The sequence below is a fragment of the Montipora foliosa genome, chromosome 1, assembly GCF_036669935.1.
Source record: "Montipora foliosa isolate CH-2021 chromosome 1, ASM3666993v2, whole genome shotgun sequence".
Classification (NCBI taxonomy): Eukaryota; Metazoa; Cnidaria; class Anthozoa; order Scleractinia; family Acroporidae; genus Montipora; species Montipora foliosa.
In genome coordinates, this window is record NC_090869.1 from 59,379,939 (window position 1) to 59,402,565 (window position 22,627).

At 40.4% G+C, this 22,627-nt stretch overlaps 2 protein-coding genes across 2 annotated transcripts; both read right to left on the reverse strand.

Annotated features, from left to right (window-relative positions):
• Nucleotides 1-40: 40 nt before the first annotated feature.
• On the reverse strand, nt 41-7,984 carry LOC137971846 (uncharacterized). The gene is made up of 2 exons (XM_068818597.1): nt 7,167-7,984; nt 41-3,845 (listed from the first exon to the last, which is right to left on the reverse strand). Exons 1-2 carry the CDS (start codon nt 7,982-7,984, stop codon nt 3,305-3,307), a joined length of 1,359 nt encoding a protein of 452 aa, XP_068674698.1. The 3' UTR covers nt 41-3,304.
• Nucleotides 7,985-19,553: 11,569 nt separating this feature from the next.
• Nucleotides 19,554-22,286, reverse strand: LOC137971854 (uncharacterized). The gene is made up of 2 exons (XM_068818604.1): nt 21,478-22,286; nt 19,554-20,103 (listed from the first exon to the last, which is right to left on the reverse strand). The coding sequence occupies exons 1-2, from the start codon at nt 22,284-22,286 to the stop codon at nt 19,554-19,556; spliced, it is 1,359 nt and encodes a 452-aa protein (XP_068674705.1).
• Between the last annotated feature and the right edge of the window lie 341 nt (nt 22,287-22,627).

Below are 22,627 nucleotides of genomic sequence, written 5' to 3' on the forward strand. Positions count from 1 at the left end.
AACTATATCGTAATTTTATTGTTTGGAAATAAAATGAAACACAATCACGTTCCTGGTCAGTCAAAATACTTAGCCATAGATCTAGCATGAATGGCTATTCTAAGATGAGATAAGATAAGATAATTTATTAATGTCGAAGACGTAGGAAGACGGTGTTTGCACCATCTTCCGAGCTAGAGGCTCATGTTAAAAACGCTCGACAACCTTAGTAGACTACAAAACAAGATAACGTATGAATTATATATACAAATGTACTAAGAATACCTAACTATTAAGTACGTCATAATCTTAAGAGATTTTTGAGAAACTAATGAAAAATATAAACAAAGATACAATTATGTACAGTTCATGAACTGACACCCTGTGAACTTAAAGGGGAACTGAAGGCAAAAAAAGAAGCTTTTTTTTTTCATTTACACTTTAGACCATGCACAGTAAATGTTTTCAACTTTTTTTCTGGCATATCCGTCGTTTTTCCACCTAAAAAAAATGTTTGTATTCCGATTTTGGGCCATCAGCAATGCGGCCCAGAATGGAGGAGTCAGCGGTCATTCTTACAGCTTATGACGTATGATATGGGGAAGACTAATTTCGTGCCCATATCTCACTCTGTCACTGGAAATGTGAGATCTGGTAAAGTTCGACTGTACACAATTTTTCATTGGCTACCAAAAAAAAGGTTGCGGCAATGCAATCTACGCTCCGATTGACTTATTTCGCGGGGCACTTACTAATAGTGAAGGTTTGGTTTTCGCAAGCTCATGTGCTGTTTTGAATAAATGCCAGTTGTGCGTAGGAAAGCTTTGTTTTTTCCGACGCCGGAAAAGCTTTGCAGTTGAGGAAAATCATTTTAAAAATTGGCGACATTTGTGTAAATGGTACCGACGAAAGCCCCACGCACCCAGCAGCTCGAATAAAGTTCTGCGTAGCTGGCTACGCGGTACCCAGAAACCATAGTTAGTGGAGGAATAACTATGCAGAATCTAATCCAGAAATTCATAAATTTCTGTGCAGAAACTAATAAATTCAAGTTGAAGTACGTGACTTATTCAAAACAGTATTTCTCGTTCTTAAAGCGTAACTCGCGAATTAAGTAGTGATTAATTGTGAATTTTACGGTTAGATTAACTACATTTTTCACGAGATCGTGTCAAGAAAATAGCGCTCGTTGCAGTGATTAGGTCTAAGCACTCTTTAACATTTTCGCTTTCAATTTACGGTTTTGTTAACTACACTTTTCACGAGATTGTGTGAAAAAAATAGCACTCGTTTACTGATTAAGCCTAAGCGTTCGTTTCAGTGATTAGTCCTAAACCCTCTTTAACATTTTAGCTTTCAATTTGCGGTTTGGCTAACTACACTTTGCACGAAATCGTGTGAAGAAAATAACACTCGTTTATTGATTAAGCCTAAGCGCTCGTTTCAGTGATGCTGCAATTGCTCCGCCAATTAAACAATCTCGACCGTTCAAAAACAATCGCCTGTAGCGCTTCTTTCTGTTTCGGCTTAAGTTTAAAGTTTCCTTGTCCTCTACCCAAAAGAATGTCTTCAAGAATACTCTCGAAATCCATGTTTATTCCGCAAAATCACTTAAAATCACAACAGAGAGTACGAACATGCGCAGTGATAGAAAAGCCCGTATTTCGGGCCTCGCTGGCACTGAGCATGCTCGAAATCGAACTTTACCAGATCTCCCTTCCGTATGACCGTGGGAGATCTGGGTACGAGATTAGGGGAAGACATGCGAGAAGGCCCCATGTAGAAGCAGTGTTTACACTGGTGTTTGTCGTGAATATTGAGTCCGCGAAGAAACAGCAAAGCAACGAAGAAAATATCCACAGCGGCACTTTTTGCTTACCTTGTTTCTCTTGATTACGAAATCTCTGTTCCCCATATCATACTTCACAGCAGGCTGCTGATTTAGTTTTTGAGCCCGCAATGAAAAGGCCGAAAAATCAGGAAAAGCTTAAGCCCAACTTCGAACGTAATTTTCTCGCAAAAAAACAGGAAACGAAAAAAAAAAACTCCACAAACATGACTTTACTTGTGTTAGGCTTTCCAAAAAAAAATGTTGGAATAAATGCTGATTTCGGCCTTCAGTTCTCCTTTAACATTCTGAGGCCCCAAAATATGTAAGGCGTATGATTGGCTTACAAGGTGAGTCTTATTTGGCGGTAAAATCTATCTTAGGTCGTGTTCTATTGGGATCAACCGTTTCAACTGCAACCGGTTAAGGTTGAGGCGGTTGAGGTTTCCCAATAAAGCACTTTTCCAACCGTTTTCGGTTGAAACGCAGTAACTCCTTGGAATAGTTATTACCAGACTTCTCAGCGATGACATGTTGAGCGAAAGCAACACGGCAGGAGCCCGCGGCCGACTTTAAATGTCCCGCGAAAATGACAGTGGTCGCTGCCCATGCTTTTTCAACCAATTCAACCAAGTTTGATGCCGGTTGAAAAAGTTGATCAACCAAATCATAGTTAGAACAGGAAAAAACCCAACCAACTAAAAACGGTTGATCCCAATAGAACACGACCTTAAAATAGCTTTGTCTAAAGATGTAACTAGCCAACTACATGAAAGGTCACATGTTTAAAAATGGTCCTTATAAGTGGTTTGCAATCAATCTCTGGAGACAGAGATAACAATGTTGCAATGTACTATTGCTGGTGGATTAACGAAAGGAGCTAATGAGAGATATTTTGTTTTCGTCCACCAACAAGGCGGCGATGACGTCACGTGAAAACTAGCTATACCAGGGACCTATTGTAGATGTTCCATCCCTAAGGGATCATGTAAGGCTCAATGGACATCGAACGCGTAGGCTCAGTCATCATTCTAGATTTAGGATAAAATGGTTAAAAAAAAAACGGATACGCCTGCATACTGAGGTCGGAAAAAGCTAGATTAAGATACTTATTGAAGCTGGCTGCCCCATATTAAGTATTTCGTTGCAATAATCTAGACCATTTCTGAGAATAGAGCTCTTAAAGTTTATTAACATGCAAAGAACTCAGTTTGAGTCGCCTTAAATAGGATCATGATGTATAATCATCTAGCTTACTAAGCTCGCAATCAGAAACAATGGGTTATTGAATCAAAGCCAGCATAAGGTATTTTTTCTGTGTCAAGAGAGTCAAAGACAAAACAAGCGGAAAACCTTGCAGGAACGATAAAAGATATTCTTAGCATTCTCCCAAACTTTAAACAAATGTCAATACTTGGAATTTAATCCTGATTTTGTTTATTGCTGTTGTTGTCTCTTGTTAAAAAAAATAACAACTGGGAATAATTGTTAAACATATCAACGATATCTTGTGGTTATGATGTCTTTAATAAGTTCGGCATTTTCGAAGCAAAAAATCAGCTTCATGCATGAATTGATGATATAGCCTGGTAGGGGTTCTTCGACACCACTGCAGTTTCTTTTAGCAATTCCTCCTTTAAGGGGATCATGAATAAAATCCAAGTTTCCAATTTTAAACCCATGGTCAACCGTATCTTCATCCATAAACGTCTGTACTATTCCAATGGACACCTTCGTCAGCTTAGCATTTCGCATTTGAGGGATGAACTTTGAAACGCCCGCCAAGATCCGCTGCCCCTTAGCACATTTCTCGTTCTCCGAGAGACAGTGATAAATTTGTGAGAACTGTGGTTCGAGTTCACAAGAGGAACTTGTTACAGCCAGGTTCGTCTCAGGGGCGTATGTCATCATGCCAACTCCATTGCCTTTGTTGGAAAACATGCAGAATGGACCCATGCAGAAGAACATGGATGGAAGATTAGCAAGCTCTTTGGGAAGCTGTACTGTGGCTATGGCTTTGATGCGGTTACACCTCTTTCTTTAACAGAAAAGAAAGACGCCATAAAGGCGTTAAAACGCAAGTAATGCATCCAAATGCCAGTCAAATGAAACTATGTTGTGTGGGCTATTGTCAGTCACGTGCACGAGTCACGGTACCTTCCCTTAGAGACCCAGGGGAAGATATACTGGGTGTTTAATTAAGCAACGGCAAGAACAACTGCAAGCAAGACTATTTAAAGTCAGGAATCCATGACCCGGAGCCTACAACTCTACTGTGTTCGTGTCACGGCGTTTTCACAGACCGTTTTATTTTTAGATTGAATTTCCCGCGAATGAGACTCCCACAGGAGCCTGATAACCAATTACAAGAAATTAAGCTGACGTCATAGGGTCACCGAACCGGAACTGCCTTTGTTTTTTTCGGGAAAAGATAGTCTAAAAATAGATCGGTCTGTAAAAATGCCGTTACATAGGCCCAGTATGGGAGCTGTATGCTCCCGGTCATGGGTTCCTGTTAAAGTGGTATTATGATGAAAAAAATCGCTTCCTTTTTTCCTTCAGATTTTGAAAGTGTGTTTGCTTAACACCTGCCTGACAAAATGTTGCTCTTTGATTTTTATCCAAAGGCTGTTTACTTTGAGTGTAAGTTTTGGATTTCACGGTCCGCCCTTACTCCCGTTCCCGTTCCCGATCGACTGGGGTCTAGGAAAAGTGACGTCATTTACTCAATAGCTTAAAATTTCAGCGTGTAAGCACAGCTTATGAAGTATGCAAAACACGAGTTTAAAAATCTGGAAACCCGAAACTCCCGTGCTGCATATTATTTCAGTCGCGTATAAATGCATTGCATTCTCAAACTAGTGAGTCATTGAGGTCATTTTCTCCTCGATCCAGCTCATCAAATTCTGAACGTTTCAGATGTTTTGTCCTGTCGTGCTCAATTCATTCAATCCCGTTCCCAGAGTCATCGTTTCCCTGACCCGGGAAAAGAGAGACCCTGGTCGAATCCAGAACACGTCATATTTGATTGGCTGTTGAAAAACGATTTCATTTTCTGCCATTTTTAAATTCTGAACTCAAAAATCGTGATTTCTTCTGGATTTTTATCTTACCAGTTCCGTACCTATTTTTGTTTTAATTTTGGAAATGCAGCTTTTGTCACCTTCTTGACACCAGATACTGAAATATGTTTTGATTGAAAACATGTCTCTCGTTGTTTTTTTATTCTCCGCAGTTTCAGCGTTTTGAGTGTATTAGGAAATGTGTTTATACTCATGTGTACTGCTGTCTCGCCGGTGAAAAGTAAGCGCTTTCATGGCAAGGTGAACGCCAGTGTTTTTGTTGATTTCTAACCGTCTCCCCTCACGCACGCGCAGTTATGTAACCGGCACCAGAGCCTCCCTCGCCCGTTCCGTTGGACAAGATAACGGAGGCTCTGGGAACGAGATTGAACTCGTCACGGCAAGTTGGTCTGCGACGATTTTACTTCAAAAAGTCGTAGCAGAAATACGACTGTGTCAAAAAGAAAATGCGTTTAATTTTCGCTGTTTACTGTAAAGGAATTCAATAGAAAAAGTGGAAACACCAGCAACTCATTCAAAAATGGCGCCGAAATGTGAGCTTCGTCCCATAATAGCATTTATTGCAGACTGGAACTCGTATTATACGCTTTTTCTTGACCCTGAATACGTAGAGCACGACTTCTAGAACGCGTACAAGTTGTACTTGTTCTCATACTCGCATTCGTTGCCGATGCTAACATTCTTTACTATCTTATTCCTCGCAGTATTCTTGGATTTCACATGACGTCGCGGCCGCCATGTTGGTGTCCCCAAACAATGAAATGGCGGCCATGTTGGTGTCCCGATCCAATCCTCCGGGAATTGAAAGCTATTATTATGCTAACATCTTCTTTTGTTTTCGTTGAAAAACATGGCTGTTGATCACGTGAGTGAAACCCAAGAATAGAGGGACAACTGTCATCTGTACCTTTTTCCGAGGTTTGAACGGAATCTTGAAGATTTTTCGCACAATAACTGAACCATAATTCATCAAACGCTTGAAAGGCCCGGATTCCAACTTTAATTCTTTAACAAGCTCAAGTGAGCAGTCGAATTGAGAGATAACGAAGGGTACTAATAGTTTGCGACACGTTAAAAGAAAAAAAAGGTTTGTCCTGAACAAGCCGCGAAACGTTTATCCATGGGAAACAAACATGTTCGACGATCGATCAGTCGGTGGTGTCACATGTTTATGTCACGTATCGACCTCAAACTTACTGTGCAGGTACTTTATTTTGTTCTTTGATTTTCCTTTTTCTTTCGAATGTCAAGTCGCAAGCTTGTACAGCGAGTAGACGGTTTTGACTTATTTATATTTCAACAACTTCGTATAAATTGTCGCTGTTATATTTTTGCAACTGCACACCGAGCTTTAGGGTTTAATGTGAAGTATATTTTCAGCGCCGGTAAAATAAAAGAGAAATTTTATGAAGCAGACGTAGTGGTGTATTTTTGGAAATAGTATATGTTCTGTAGAAGCAACTTTGCTACTAACGAAATCTTTCTTTTTTTGGGAACTTCAATCGTCGCTTGACATCAACGGTCTTATCGGTCACAAAAGTTCTTGTTTTTAGCTTGCCCACTTTTGTGGGAATTTCTTGTGGGAATATCAAATCAGCTGTTTTGATCTTTTTGAAACGTACATTGCAAATAAAAAATGCCTTGTCAAACGATTACACTTTCGCCCAGTTGCGGATCAAAATATAACGAAGACTCTACCCAAGTGGGAACCAGGGTCCAGGGAACCAGGGTCTCTCTCTTCAACGACAAAGAGACCCTGGGAACGAAGTTATGTTGGTATCATGCATAAAAACAACTGAGTTTACGAATGATGCTACCCCTTGGAAGAGCTAACGTTATCTCCAAATATTTGTAATGAGAAGTGTCATGCTAGTTATGAGTGGTTCAAAAATCAAACATGACCGACTTTCCCAAAAAAAAGGAATGTGGCTTCTTGTAAGTGTGGTCAAATCATTTGCTTCACAGGGGCCATTTTTACCCAACACCTACCTCCTTTGCAGCCATCTCTAACGTCGGCCTATTCGACGGGAACGGCTTCAGAGGAAGGCTTCATCAAAGAGTCGTGCTCGTCTACTGAAACAAATACAATCTCGGACAGATTAAAATGGAACAGAAATGGTCCCTTCCCCCTAAATCAAGAATAAAGCCGCGTGAAGGTCAAAACGCGCTCTTTTTTTGGAGGGGTGGGGGAAAGGAGGAGTCTCAATTTTCCATTTAATCTGTCCAAGATTGTAGACAACGATCTCTTTGAAAAAGAGGAACACAAAGAAGTATACCTGCACGCAGAGGAGATGCCAAGTGATTGGTTGAATTTGGAAATGTTATACCACGAAGCGTTTATAACCAAATCTGTTGAGATCCTCACGGCGCTTCCATGGAATGTGTTCATTCCTTCAATGATATACCCACCCTCCTCACGGGCAGTAATCACTTCAACTTCGGTAAAAGTTAGCACGGAGACCCCGCTCTTTTTCTGCTTTTCTATTCGCTCGATGATGTACTTTCTCAGTCGTGACCAATCAAGCAACTCCTCTGCTGTTTCAATCCCCATTTCAACGTTTCCTCTCTCCACGTGTTCTTCGAACTCATGAGGCTCCAGAATTCGATAGATATTTTCGGATGGACCAAACACTTCGCAGCTCGGGTCTTCTCTAACCCTTTTTGCGTATTCCTTCTTGATAGCATCATAAACATCCAAGATATCTTTCAGAGGAACCAAGGAATTTTTCATGATGAAGTATCTTCCTCGACGAGGCGGATGGCATTCCTTTCGACCGATCTCTTGCCGAAACTGACCATACCGTTTGACAAACTCTACGGCGACGTGCAAAAAGTGCAATGCTGTAGCTTTGTCAGCATAGTGGAAACCAAGACCCAAGCGCGCCGGTGTCATGTCACTGGTTTCTCTCATCAATTGCTGATTTTTCTCCAAAAGGAGAATGTTAAACCTTCCGGTTAGTCCTAATTCAATCGCACAGCAGCATCCCCCAGCACCTCCGCCGACAATCGCAACAGTCGGGCGTAATCGGGAGTTTTTCCTCAATGGCGGCGTGCTGTGGCCATTAAATGGTACAATGCAAGGAGCTGTTTGCATATTCAAAAGGGCTCACTCTCTAAGGCTGTGAGACCAAATAAAAGGGTTAGTCCAAGGACGCGGGAATAGAAGGGTGGGGTGGGAATTTGGGGAGGTGCTCTTCAGTGAAAATAACACAGATGGTGTTTGGGTCACCAAAATAAATAATGTTCTTTCACTCATATCAACTTGATTTCTTCGAAAAAAAACCTTTGTTTACGCCAAATGAAAAAGAGCGGATAGAATAATTCCGCCTGTATCGCAGAGGTCATGGGTTCGAATCCGGTTGAAGCCGCCTGAATATTTCAGGTGTCAATAGAGTAGTTTACAATTGGGTGTCGAAAGTAATTAGCGAATTGCTTTGGTTTATGATTACTTCACTCAGTTATTGGTTCAAAGTTCTCGCGCCACTTTTTCAACCAATCAGAAGTGAAACCAAAACCAATCGTGGCTCGCGAGTACACATTTTCCCGCGCTTTGTGTTGGCTACGCGCTGGCTACGTGTAATTACTTCGAGTTTTGATTGGTTTACTGGACTGTCTCCGTCCTTTTTGATTGGCCAAATTTTGGTTTTATGACACTCAATTGAAAAACGCACTAAGAGAAAATTGTTTAATTTAAATCGTCCATGAGATAAATGTGAGGATCACTTCTCCCTTTCTTCTATAACACGCACTTCAAACATAGAGCGACTTTCGTATGACCTTGAAAAAGTTTTCCCAATTTGTTTGACGAACCAATGTTTGGCAAACACGAGATTTTCAGGGAAACTGGGGCCATTTCTCCCCCAATAAACAAGCCAAATTTCAAGGCGATCGATGAAAATGGTGGCCTTCAACGAATCCTACAAGAATGGTACACGTGTGCATCAATTTGGAGGCAACAACAAAGCTTCTCCTTATTCCCGCGAAGGAAACTCCTAAATGGCCAGAAAACAGTTCGATTGCTCCACCAAATTACTGCATTTCAAATAACGTCAAAGCGAAACTTTCCAGAAAGTTCCATGTGGAGATGACATTGTTTGCATCCGCGTTCGCTAAGCCAATGTTTTGCATCTTTGTTTATGTTCTTTTTCAAGGTCATATGAAAGTCGCTCTGTACATTTATTTCATAGAATTATACATAGAAGTATACAAAGAAGTATACCCCAAACATTCAAGAGAAATGGTAAATGCTGACTTCTCACGAAGTAGTTCATTCCTGGAGTAATTCAGTGATTAATTTTGCTAGACAATCAAGAAGTACTTTTTATGTAAAGATAGATTTATGTTATTCTGTATTTTAGTGGGATTATCCACTCGATTAGCCACAGCTCACTATGGATGATCCCAACTCACTCTATGTCGGTGTAACAGTTACACTTTACTCCCACTGCCTAGGTCATTGTTATGTTAAATAATGTTCAGTCTACAGATTCCTCGCAATGCTCAGAATAGGCCATTTCCGAGTTCATGTCTGCCATCGCTTCACAAAGAGAGTCTAAGTGCGACGTTTTTGCGATGGTAATCAGTTCTACAGTTGACACTAATTTTCATGACAAAAACTTCGCACTCGGAAATAAGCTACAGAATAGGCCTTATTCACGATAGCCACCATGTTAGTTTTCAAATTGTCATGCAAATTAGCCATGTGTTATGCTAGGGGGCAAACATTGGAAAAAAGGTAAATTGTGGAAAATCGGCTCGTCGAAATATTGAAATAGCATTGCTAAAAGTGCATTTTAGTATTTAGAATTAAGTACCTTTTATAATAATTTTATATCTTTATATTGCTTTTGACAGTTTGACTTTCTACTTCGTTATCTGCTCATTTTTCACTAAAAATCATCGAAGTAACTTGTGTAGTCATTCTATTTTACTGCTTAGGTGATAAACATTCAATGAACGTGAAACAAATCATCTGTGTGGCTAAAACGTTCGTTGTAACCTCTCGAACTTGTGTTGTTTGCCCCCTCAGAAGTGTGTAGCTAATTTTCATGATAATAGCAAATCCAACATGGCGGCCGTCGTGAATAAGGTCTATTGACTTTAACAAACAAATTATGTTAAGTTATGTTAATCTGGCAATTGAATTCATATTACGCGCTGAAAAAGATTGCAAAATCGAAAAAAATACCAGTGTACTTTTTAGAACTAATTGGGCCAACGTCAATCATTTGGATTAATATCCATAGCAACAATTAAGTCAATTCAAAAGATCTTACGTGGAAGAGCCAATAAAGTTTAACCGCGTCTAGTAGTTTTCTTTACCAGAAGAAAAGTGTTCCGTCGTGAACATGAGCCATGACACGCTTCATCATATATCCGAGGTCACCAAAACAGCACTAAGAAAGGCCAAGCTCGTGTAATTTAAAAGACAAATGCTGATGTAGGTCATCAAAGACAACGAAAATGTTATGAAATGACAGCTAGTAGCGGCAAAATACTCGGCCTGTTCCTTAGCACATAAATCAAGTGAGTAGCATTCTGAATTACGATGCGTACCTTGATGAACTCCAAATTTCGAGTTCTGAACTCAAAATTTCGCGTTTAAATATTTAACGGAAAAAAAAATTGTCGAACGATTTTCTTGAAACTGTCCCTGAATGTTCCCTACTAATCCAAATCAAATCTCCAATGATGGATGTCGGACAAAATGGAATATTCTAGAGACTAATTAATTTTCTAGTGATTGCCAAGGAGCAAATCATCACACGGTGAGTTCTAGTATCGGAAAAACCGGTTATAGAGACAGAATTGACTTCCTTCTTTAAAACATTCCGGTGTCATTAAAACGTCGCATCATCCTGCGGATGGTCCAAGGCGTCAACTGTCGGTCACAAAGATACGAAAGTGAAAGACATTCAGGGTTTTGCTCCAAAGGGCACATCTTCCAAAGATCTCCCTTTTCTATTCGAAATACGGAGAGAATTTTTAAAGATTTTCTCAGCAAGGGCTGGTTTTGTAGAAGCCGCCAGTTGGTGGTTAAAATCAGATTGAGATTAGGCACTGATGGGCGATATTATGTAACAAACAGCAAAATGTTTTTGCTTTCCTCAGATATGAACATGTTTACAAGGTTATCTGGTTAACCTCTGTAGTGTAATCTTTGTTTGCATTGTGCGATGTCTTCTTCAAATTTGGGCTTCGCGTTTGATGAAGCCTTTCCCGACACCCAGAGGGTGAGAGGAGGTGAAGTGTTTGCACCATTCTCTTCACCAGAGCCTCCGATCGACCCAAGGCTCTTGGAAACTCTATGCAGGAGAACATGCGCCGTAGGGTTCTCATAGCCAAAAATTGCTATTTGACCCTTCCGTCGCCTCTTCACTCCTCGTGCTAACATGAATGTACCAACAAAGGTCCCAACAAAGGAACAGAACGTACCAATAATTAAAGGCGCTTTAGATTGTTTTTCGCGAAAACCAATGAGAAGACACTTTGTTTCAGGGCTCCCTAGAGCTCTTCTCTACCTCAGTCAAAAGAAGAGCTCCGGGGTCGAGATTAACTGGAAAGGTTAAACTGCGTGCGCACATCAAACATCAAGTCGCTTAGAGTAAAGTGTCTTTCAAATTTATCGCCCTTGACTGCGCATGTATCTAAGAATGTTATTTTTCTTTATCTGAAATGTCATCTTTGAATTTATAGTCGGATGATAGCTATTTGCTACAATCTTGGACATAATAAATTGGAACAAAAATGCCCCCTTCCCCCTAAATCAAGAATGAAGCTGTGTGAAGGCCAAAACGTGCCATTTTCCCATCACTGATTTTGGGGGGAGGGGTGGTCTTCATGTTAGCAAAAGATACTGACCTTTTGTTACCCATAGCGGTTACCGGCGTAGTTTTCTTTCAAGATAAGGCTCAACAAGGCTTTGAGGACGTGAGTAGTATATAGATATTGGAGGGCTATGTTTTTGGCGATACCACTTGGTGGAGCAGGCGTTTAATAAGGTCCAGCGGTAATGAAGGTGACGTAATTACGCTACTAACTGGTAGACATATAGTAGACGACCAAAAACCTCATTTTTAATGCACAAATTATAGGACTAATTGGCCCGGATTATTAAAATGTGGCTGGGCAAACTGATATCGTTTTATTTACAATTACAGCCAAATTCGCCCTTTAATTTCGTGTTATAAAAGTAACTCAAGAAAAATAACTGTCAACCATCAAATGACCTCAAATTTAACCGTCACCCGTCAAATGAAACCCCCTATTGAGACCCTCCTGGAGATAGCCACCGCATGTAACTCAGTGCTCAATCCCGTGATTATTCAAGTAATTTAAGGGAGAGTTTCACGTTTCTGCGCATGGGCAAACTCTAACGTCAGCTCCTAATGAAACAATCGAAAGCACTGATGCAGAAATCGGAAACAATGCCATAGAAACGGAATTACTCATTGGAGTTACTTTTGCAATCATTTCCTTTGTGTTATAAATCTACTGCATGCGAGTAGATAACTCGTGTGTAAGAAAATAGAGGATTTTACATGGCCGCGCGGAGATAAGAAATTTCTCTTCGAGTGTTGAAAAATATTTCACTCGTTCGCTGCGCTCACTCGAGAAGATAAATTTTGTATCTCCAAGTGGTCATGTAATATTCTATTCATTATATAAACACCAATGAAATACTAAATCATTCACGAAAGGCATTGAAAGGCGCGATTTTCATATGTAACCATAGCAACAGTGATCTTCGTTACCTTCACGTGTGAAGATATGTTTTTGCGCGAAAGCTCACTTGGTATTTCTTTGGTGTTTAAAGTTTGGTCAAGACCAAATTTGATATTTTTTGGGTAAACCCGCAGTATTTATTCTCCACCAAATTTGGGTCTCAGTAATTCAGTGTATATGCTCTAGTATTTTCTGTGATTAATGAACATCGTCTGGTTCAGTAAGCACGGCAAATTTTAATACTTATAGCGCCAAAGCTTGGACATGCGCAAAACCGTGAAAATACCCCTTTAACAGCTGATTCAAGTTTATCCAAGTTATTTTCCAAGGTAAATAGTGGAGATCACTTCTGAAGATCGTTGATATAAATTAAAAAGAAGAAAGGCCCAAGTACTGAGTCTTCGGTACTCCACACAAGGTCGTATCAGCGTCAGATACCTCAAGATTATTAATTTGAATCGTTCGTTTTCGACCATTTAGATACGATCCTTAGTGATTTTGGAAAACGTTTAACTACAAAAAACGCCGATAAAATATATCTAAACACGTGCATACTAAAAAGTGCTAAAAACTTCGTTAAAAACTTTGTTAAGAAAAGACGACGCTAGCTAAACGTTCAAGTCAAAGTAATTTGAAAATTGGCAATCTATAAATACTAAAAGAACAATAGTAGATACGAAGCCTGTATTGTGAAAGGAAGGAACAATGAAAATTAAACAAAAAGTTTGGCACGTATGCTGGATTCCGTCTGGATATTCAAAAACGCTGGTTCGAAAATAAATGTTAAAGAACCCTCAAAGCAAGTGGACACAACACAATGGTCAGGGAAATGGGAAAAAAATGTGTTTTCACTCATTCGTATACCCTGGGTACAAGAGGTTTTTCTCGTACGCGGCAGACGGAAATTGGGCGGTCGAAGGCCGACGGCGCGACCGACACACAATAGAGACATGACCGACACCGGAAACAGCGCAAAAGAAAAACCTCTGTATCACTCGTATTAAATCCTCGTGAACGATGTCGCGCCATGCCAGTTTGTCTAATGACATCACACATTAAAACATGCGCCTTCATTGGTTCTTGAAGTCAAATGATAAAGCAGCCTTTGTTCCCTTACTTTATCTTTTATTACATTTTCTCTGGAGCGGTCGAATTTTTTTGCATACACAACACTCTCGCGCTTCGGCTCTATTAAGGCTGCCGCCTCGTCAGCCTCGCGTCTTCGCTCGGCTGATTCGTTGGTAATAATAAACAACACATTGCCGATTCACAACTGATGGCTTGATTATCTTACTGTAACACCAATCTTATGACTAATAAGATCGCGTAATTGTTTACGGACCGCATTGGAAGCCACTTGATCTTTGAATGAAAGACTAGTTCTCACGGTGCCGCATCATTGTTCCTAATATTCTAAAGTTCTGTAATCGCTAAAATTTCCGTCTGGGGGCTCTAAATTCTCTAAAAGTTCAAGGGTTCTACCATATGAAATGATAGTGTAGTTAAAGTGTAGTTAACTAAACCGTAAATTGAAAGCTAAATTGTTACAAGATCAGTGCTTAGGAATAAGGTATTTGTATTTACAATTAATGGTAATCAGTAAAACCAACCAAACCTAGTGGTCCCTAGTGTGCAGTTTACACGTTCTAGAACTCACTTAGAGAGCATGGCTATTCTAGCGGAACTCTAGACATTCTAGACATTGTAGAGCGCACAGAGGGTAACATATAACACTTGTCGAACTCTAGAATTTAGATTTCTAGACCCGAACCTAGTGTGCAGTTTAGACGTTCTAGAACTCACTTAGAGAGCATAGCTATTCCAGAACTCTAGACATTCCAGACATCCTGAGAGCCCAGAGAGGGTAAAATATAAAATTGTCGAACTCTAGAATGCTATAAAGCTTAAACTACAGTGGTTCTATAATGCTATAGAACTTTATAATTAGACCATTTTAATTTCTATTTAATCAAGCACTTTCTAGAGCTCTTCTAACTAGAGCAGTTCTACTGAGAATGCTATAGAACTTTCTTATGTCAAGACCTAGAGCGGTTCTAGAATGCTATAGAACTTTCTAATGTCAGAGAATTTTATATTTCATATTTATCACGCACTATATAGAGCTCTTCTAACTAGAGCAATTTTATAATATAGATCATTCTAATGTCAGAACCTGCACTTTATGATTAAAACGGTTACCTCCAGAATTTCATGGAAATCATTTAACCTAAGGTTGGATAAGGTTTAACATAATGTTGCGGATCTCTCACCGTTTATGCCGGGAAACCGGAGAACGGATATTATGTTTGCTTACCTCTTGCAGCTGCCACAGATTTCTTGAAAGAGACTTCAATCACGCTAGTGGGCAAACGCTCTTGCAGTGGTCAATCGAACCCGCGGTCTTGAATTTAGGAGTTCAAAGTTCTGTACTATCAGAAACTCACAGCATGAGCTATACCTTGACAATGTTAATTTCGCAGATACAGTCAACTCTCCGCTAACGGACACTCTCGTAAGCGGACAGCTCTACTTACAGACACTGTTTTCTATTCCCCATTTTACCTTCCAGTCAAACTCTGTATTTGCATATTCCCGTAAGGGGAAACTCTCTCGCAAAGGGACGCGGACACTTTTGAAAATTAAAATTGAATTTTTCTTATGTTTACGCTTTCTCTTGAGCGGACACCCCACATGTAATAATTGACACTGGGCAATGAAATTTTATTTATTTTATCCATCAAAAAGGGACTGAGTGTCTATCATACAGGTTGTGTTTTCACTGGGACAAGTTTGACTAGTTAAAGTCGGAAAAGTCCGAAAGTACAGTGAAAACAGTTCGTCCTAAGTTTAGCGAGTTAAAAGTGCAAGCTGTTCTCACAAGAAAAAACAAGGTATTATCTCGCCTTTATGACCGGAAATTCCCGCAAAGTTATACTACCTCGCGAGATGGTATAACTTGTCCTGGTAAATGCCGCAGCCAATCACATTGCCGGTAGTGACAGATGCCTGCTAAATCGTGAGCTGGCAAATATTTTCCAGACGCTGGCGCTCACCTCGTGGTTCACTTTGCAAACAGTGCTTTTGAAATGGCAGACGAATTCACTCGTAATACTTTCCCGTTCCGATTTACAATTCTTCCGGCCTCATTAGATCCCTCAGTTCCTCGGCCAGGACCTTACTTATTTCACGGTGGCGGCATGCAGAACCCGCAGTTCCCGCTTTTGAGCACAAATGCTCTACAATTTATGCCATCTTCAGCATCTTCACCCGCATCTTCCCCAAGTACTGGCGAAAGCAGCTAGAACAGTCCGACCGAAGGATCTGTTAACCGAAACTGATGTCCCAATTGGCCATTTTTTCAAACTTGCGCGCTGTTGTAATTTGAATCTGCTGAGTAAACGGCTAGAATTTCGGGTTAAATTTCACAGTGAAAACAGATTTCAAGTTTAACTAAATGTCGGTCTGGAAACAAACACCTAGAAAGAATGTTCAGCTAGTTAATCGGCCTAGTGAAAACACAATCACAGTTAACTCTCTCGCAAGCGGACCATTGGGAATTGGAAAAATTAGCGTCCGTTAGCAGAGCTGTCGTCGCCTCTTAGGAGAATTATTCCCCTATTACACGTGACACTACAAATACATCTTGGACTCTTGTTTATGTCAAACGAACGGACAGCGGCTTGGGGCAAAAATAGGTACATGTGGCTAGTGCATAGACTTCTTTGATAAATGGTGACTAGTTTTTACATTCTTTTCTATTTATGTTAATTTAGACCTGTAATTTTCTTTGTACATAATTGACATACAACAGTTTATAATGTGTTACAAAGATAAGCGAACCATCAACGCGTTGAGAACGAAGAGTCCACGCGTTTGAAAATTTAACCAAGGCGTTTGAAAAACTAGTTTCTTTTCAACGCGTTTGACCTTTTTTTATTCATTTTTGCCCCTTTGAATTGTGTTTTTAGTATGTAAAAAGGCGACAGAGAGAAAGTAAACAATGCGCCATTGTTGACTGAAGTGGAGTCCTGAACGTCGCAGATTTAAAGGTTATTGAGGCTCTGGCTTTTGTTTCTGTACCCTGGATTCCAGAGGTTATTTTTTGGCTATGAAAAACAGATATGTCCAGAAATGCACATAATTAGATGCACTCGGTTCCAACTTCAACATCAATCATGTCTCGGAATACAGACAAAAAAACGTCACAAGTGTCCCCAAATAATGATTAACTGCTGCATTTACCCAAAGCTAAAAAGAACGCTAACCTTTATACTAACCTTGTTGTTGAAAATAGGTAGCAATTGCTTAGACTTAAAGGGACACTTCGTTTTGGATGTTAAAATTGGGCCTACATCAAATTAGGTGCGTTTCTGGACATAAGTGATGAAAAGAGCGACAAAAGAGCGAGTAACCTCTGGAATCCAAGGTATTGTTTCTGTTCCTCTATACCCGCTTTCCCCCGTCCCTGAGTTCTCCCTGACCCCGTAGTGGTTATCGATCCTCTGTACCCTGTGTAAGACACGTTCTGTCCCTGTGTACCTAGTATTTGTTGTTTGAGGTTATTAGCTGTTAATGTTTCACTATTTCGGAGCCCGGTATATGAGAGACTACCCAATTTCCTTCAAACTATTTTTTTGTTAAGAGAACTTGCGTCAAGTCCTTGATATAAGTTATAACATGCACTGCATATGCATTTTTTGACTTGTACGTAATCAGCGAGGAGCTACCGCGAAACAGATTCTCGGTTATTATAAAACTTCGAAATAATTATCGATCAACAATTGGGTACCTTATGGAGCGTTTTTTGCGGCGAAACTAAAAAATCTTTCAGAAAAGCGGCACGTGTTGCCACGGAAAGAATCTCTCTTGATGTAGTACGCACTTTTTTAATACACTTTCCACATTCCGCGAATGTTCAGTTCAGACGACGGTGAACTACGATGGCTAGTTCACCGCGATGTTTCTTGTGAAGTGGTCTTGCGGTTGATTAGAGCGGTAAGATATTCAGCAGACTAATTAATCCGGGAAACGTTTGCTATCGCCGCTGCTCCCTAGCCTGCTCGTGATGTTGACCTTTTGTGGTGCTGTGACCTTTCATCACCTCTCTGTTACCTGTTACCTATCTTCTTCGTGCCATGTGGCACATAGGACTTCTCTACTGAAGTTTAATTTGTTTCGCAAGGAACTGAAGGTGAGGTATTAATATAAGAAGATTATTTTCGGGATTTTTGGGGGGTTTAATTGGAGAGTTCAATGATTTAAAACTGATTCATACTTAAACGATTCAGTTTTAAATCATTGAAGTTGCCAAATAAACCCCTCCAAAATCCCGAAAACAATCTTAATACGCCGCAAGCCGTAAGGGCAAACAGAGGGTATTGTGGCGTTTTCGCCACCTGAGGGGGGATCAAGGGCACCTCAGAACCCCACCCCCCCCCCCCCTTTCAGCTACGCCCTTTTTAAATACATATATCTTACTATTAAAAACTAGATCATTGGATAATGCAATTCTAGAGTATTCTAGAGTTTTGATTGGCTTAACCGTCATTAAATATGAGCTATTATAACATGCTATGCAAATATCACTTACTATAAGCATGAGCTTTTTTTATGTTTTTACAAAATAAAGTAGGAAAAATTTATCATAAAGTTTTTTGTACAATAAAAAAATACAGTTGGATAATAAAAAAAGGTTCATTGCATCTTCGTCTCTAGATAAAGTTATCGTATCTTATCGTTCCATTGAATATTTCGGAAAAATCACGCTGACATTTAGCAGCATAAAATAAGACCATATCCATGCAAATGTTCCCCTGGAGACGGAGATAAATAAAGAGCCCGATTCAGTCTGCAAGAGAGTTAAAGAGAAAGAAAGACGGCAACTGCAGCAAGTACATCACCTGGAAATGTAAGTTCACATTATTGCAATTGCTATAATATGTTACGAGCCCGTCAGAGAACTCCAGAGAGCCCCATATATCATGTTCAACCCTTTTTCGTTTGATTGTCACGTGATTGATCGAGCGTACATCCGTCCGTCTGTCCGTCCTTACAGACTCTGGTAGAGGGGGATGGGAGACTATGAAAAGGAAGGGAGGGGAATCTCAGGAATGCAGAACTGAAAAAACATATTCAACCTTGTCCCCAGGGCACTTTTCCCCCTGGCTCTGGGTGGCAAAGCCAGGGAAAAGCGCCCTGGGGACGAGGTTGAAAAAGATATTGTGTTATTTCTTGGCGGAAAACTTTGCCAGCCCACGGCTCGGATGGGCGAATTTTTTGGGCTGGAAACTTCGCTATTTGTGCAATCGCGTTTATGTCATTAAGAAAGAAATTTTAAGCTCAATTAAAGTTAATTTGAGTAAACTAAGGTGAAAGAAGGCATTAGTTTACTTGGTATGCGCTGTCGACCGGAAAGTGTTACTTCGGCGCCGGAACATGAAGCTTTTGCAATTTTAAGATAAGATAAATCCTGTCCACATTCTCAAAAGTATCATCGGCCAAACAAACGTCAATTAATGCTAGAGAACTTGTTATATGGGGAATGAGCTCTGACCACATATATAAATAAGAAATTTAATGAAGGGCGTAAATGAACCCTTGTCCCCTTTCTATTTTTTATTTTTGTGCTTGTCGATCTCTTCGTCGCTAGCCCTTAATCTTCCTTTTAACGGCAGAGATAATAACATAAGCTATGTAACCTTTTCTTAAAACGTTGTGAATTATTCTAGTACAGGTAAATTTGCTGTCAAGATCTGACGTTGTTCGAGCCGTTGGGTAGAACCGACAGCAATGACAAAAAAAGACTCTCTATACCAATTTAAACAAGTAAAGTGAACAAGAGCCAGGTCAGGTCGCAACGCTAGGGCATGGAACGTTCTAATGATTGGAAATCTTATAGAAACAGATACATGTAAAAAAGCTAGTTGTGTTTGTTGACTTCACGAGTATCCACAGTTTTTGGCTAAAATGTCTTTGACAAGATGTGCATTATCGAAGCAGTAAATTAATTTTATGCATGCATTTATGACGTAGCCTGGAATCGGCTCCTCAACCCCACTGTAATTCCTTTTAGCAATTTCTTCCTTCAGTGGATTGTGAGTAAAGTCCAGGTTTCCAATTTTAAAACCAGGATCGAGCGTGCTCTCATCCATGAAGATCTGCACTATCCCGATTGACACCTTCGTCAGCTTGGCAAGTTGCATGTTAGGAATGTACTTGGTCACACCGGCGAGTATTCGTTCCCCTCTGGCAAGCGTTTCTTTCTCATCAGCGAGGCCATGACAAAAACGTGAGAACTTCGTTTCCTGCTCACCAGAGGAAGTTGTTACAGCGATGTTGGTTTCTGGGGCGTAAGTTATCATTCCCACTCCATTACCTTTGTTGCAAAACATACAAAATGGACCCATGCAGAAGAACATGGACGGAACATTAGCAAGTTCTTTGGGAATTTGCACAGTAGCTATGGCTTTGAGACGGTTGCACCTATTTCTAAGTGAAAAGAAAATTCTTTTAGAACAAGTCCCTTTGACTACATTTTCAAAAGATGATAGACAGACTAAATTAACTTAAGAGCCTAAAATATTTCAGTACTGTTGTTTAAGCTGTCGTACCGAATGCGATTTTCCGAGGCAAGATGCGTAGCTATGGACAACTGTCTTCCCAGCTGTACTGAGGCAATCTCGAAGTTGCGGTTTGTTGTAATTGGCGCCGTGGCCTACAGAAATCTTTGAGAGGCGTGGGAATTATACGGTAGCCCACTAGTGCCCGCACTACTTTACAGCATATAACAAAGTTCCGTAGAAATGAGTCTCCTCCGTATAAATGAGCCTCTTCCGCAGAAATACACCTCTTCCGCAGAAATGAGACTCCTCTGCAGAAATGCGCCTCTTCTGTAGAAATACGGCATCTCCTCAGAAAAAGGGATGTTACTTAAAGCGAGAACGGGGAACGGGGAACCGTAGTCTGGGAACGAGTTTACAGCGTTAATCCGCTTGAGAATTTAAAATGGCTGACGAAACCAGGTAAAGAGAGTCAATTTAACAGATCTTACATAATACTGATATGAAAGCAAAGTTTTTGAGAATAGGGCCACTGCTTTTATTCAATATCGCCTAAAGAACAGTGGGCAAAACGGAGGAGGTCTGTTTCTGCGGAGAAGGCGTATTTTTTTTACAGAGAGGGCTCATGTCTACGGAGAAGGCTTATTTGTAAGGAGGAAGCTCATTTCTAAGGAGGCTGCTTATTTCTACGAACGAGGTGATTTTTACTAGGCCTATTATTTGTATGAAAAGGAGGAACAACTGCACATTGGAGACGAGTTTTGATACAGAAACAGCTTTGTTTTAAGTTGTACAGCAGTGCCACTAATATAGTGGGCCACCGTAGAATTATGTCCAAATTACTGAAATAAAATAAATAGTAAGTTCTTAAATGCTGTTCGCAGAGTGAAATCTCTCTTAATTTGCTTTTGAATTTGTTGTGTAAACAGCCATCGCAGGAAGAGAAGTTTAGCGTTATCCAAAACATTTTCAAGGAATATCTTAACCGCGTTTTGCAGTTAGTTATACTGGTCATTTCGTAAAGTTCCGAATAGAAAACTTTTCGATCCAAAAGTCATTCGTTAAAATGCAATCTTCTTATTTGACTGAAAATATTTTACTTTTTCTATAGGGAAAAAAAGAAGAAGAAGGCGAAGGCGAAGGCGAAGGCGAAGGCGAAGGCGGAGGAGAAGAGTCAAGACGAAGGCGAAGGCGGAGCAGAAGAAGAAGAAGCAGATTGCGGCTACTTGCTGTCGGTTGCAATTGCATGCGCAAAGAACTGGTTAAATGAAACATGTTCAATTAACATAAAATATCCGATTACCTGCAGACAGAGGAGATACCAAGCATTCTGTTGAACTTAGAAATGTTATACCACGATGCGTTCACAACGAAATCGGCAACGATCCTCACTGCACCACCATGATTTGTATTTATTCCGTCTATGACAAACCCCTTACCACTAAGAGCTGTAATCGTAACCACGTTGGTGTTTGAATGCACGAAGACGTTTTCATTCCTCTCAATTTGATCTACTAGAAATTTTCTCATCTTTGGCCAATCAAGAAGCTCTTCCGCTGTCTCAATGGCCACATCAACGGATGCAATTTCCACATCTTTTTCAAATTCATGAGCCTTAAGAATTCGATAAATGTTTTCTGGTGGGCCAAACACTTCGCAGCTGGGATCTTCTCTCACTATCTTTGCATATTCTTGCTTTATTGCCTCGTAAATTTCTAAGATCTCTTTTGCAGGAACCAATGAATTTTTCATGATGAAGTATCTTCCTCGACGAAGTGGGTGAGACTGCTCTCGACTCAGCTCTTGCCGAAAGTGACCATAACGTTTGACGAATTTTACGGTGACATGCAAAAAGTACAGTGCTGTATCTTTGTCAGCATGGTGGAAACCAAGACTCAAGCGTCCCGGTGTGATATCACTGCTTCCTCTCATCAATTCTCGATTTTTTTCCAAAAGCAAAATGTTAAACCTTCCAGTCAATCCCAGTTCAATAGCAGAGCAACATCCCCCAGCGCCTCCCCCAATGATCGCAACAGTTTGGCGTACACGCGAGTCTTTTCTTGGCCGCTGTGTGGTGAGACCAGCATAAGAGACTCTACGTGGTTTTTCCATATCAGTTTTAACAAGGTGTGTTTTGTCCTCTAGAGAAATCAATGGTGATCGAAACACAACCTAACGGAAAGAAACATGTCTATATTATATCATCTAACGAACGAGCTACCTCTTCTCCTGGCAAGCCCACAATGTGAGGTATTCCCAGTTATCCCTCGTATTCGATTTAGACGGTTTTTGGTAATAGTAGGTTACGTTACGTCTCAGTGGCACAAGGGTGTCTTGGGTCTGATTTACACGGCACGATTCAACCTCGCTCCTACAGTATCTCTTCTTTGATTCCCTTTCCGCTCCAGAGGAAGGGAAGAAGAGACACTGGGAACGAGATTGGACGTGCACGA

Bases quoted from the DNA above. Each gene is read 5' to 3' on its own strand.
- LOC137971846 (XM_068818597.1), bottom strand. From the start codon at position 7,984: ATGCAAACAGCTCCTTGCATTGTACCATTTAATGGCCACAGCACGCCG. The intron at 3,846-7,166 runs GTATACTTCTTT...TTTCTGTTAAAG, and splicing joins GGCATCTCCTCTGCGTGCAG to AAAGAGGTGTAACCGCATCA.
- LOC137971854 (XM_068818604.1), bottom strand. From the start codon at position 22,286: ATGGAAAAACCACGTAGAGTCTCTTATGCTGGTCTCACCACACAGCGG. The intron at 20,104-21,477 runs GTAATCGGATAT...CTTTTCACTTAG, and splicing joins GGTATCTCCTCTGTCTGCAG to AAATAGGTGCAACCGTCTCA.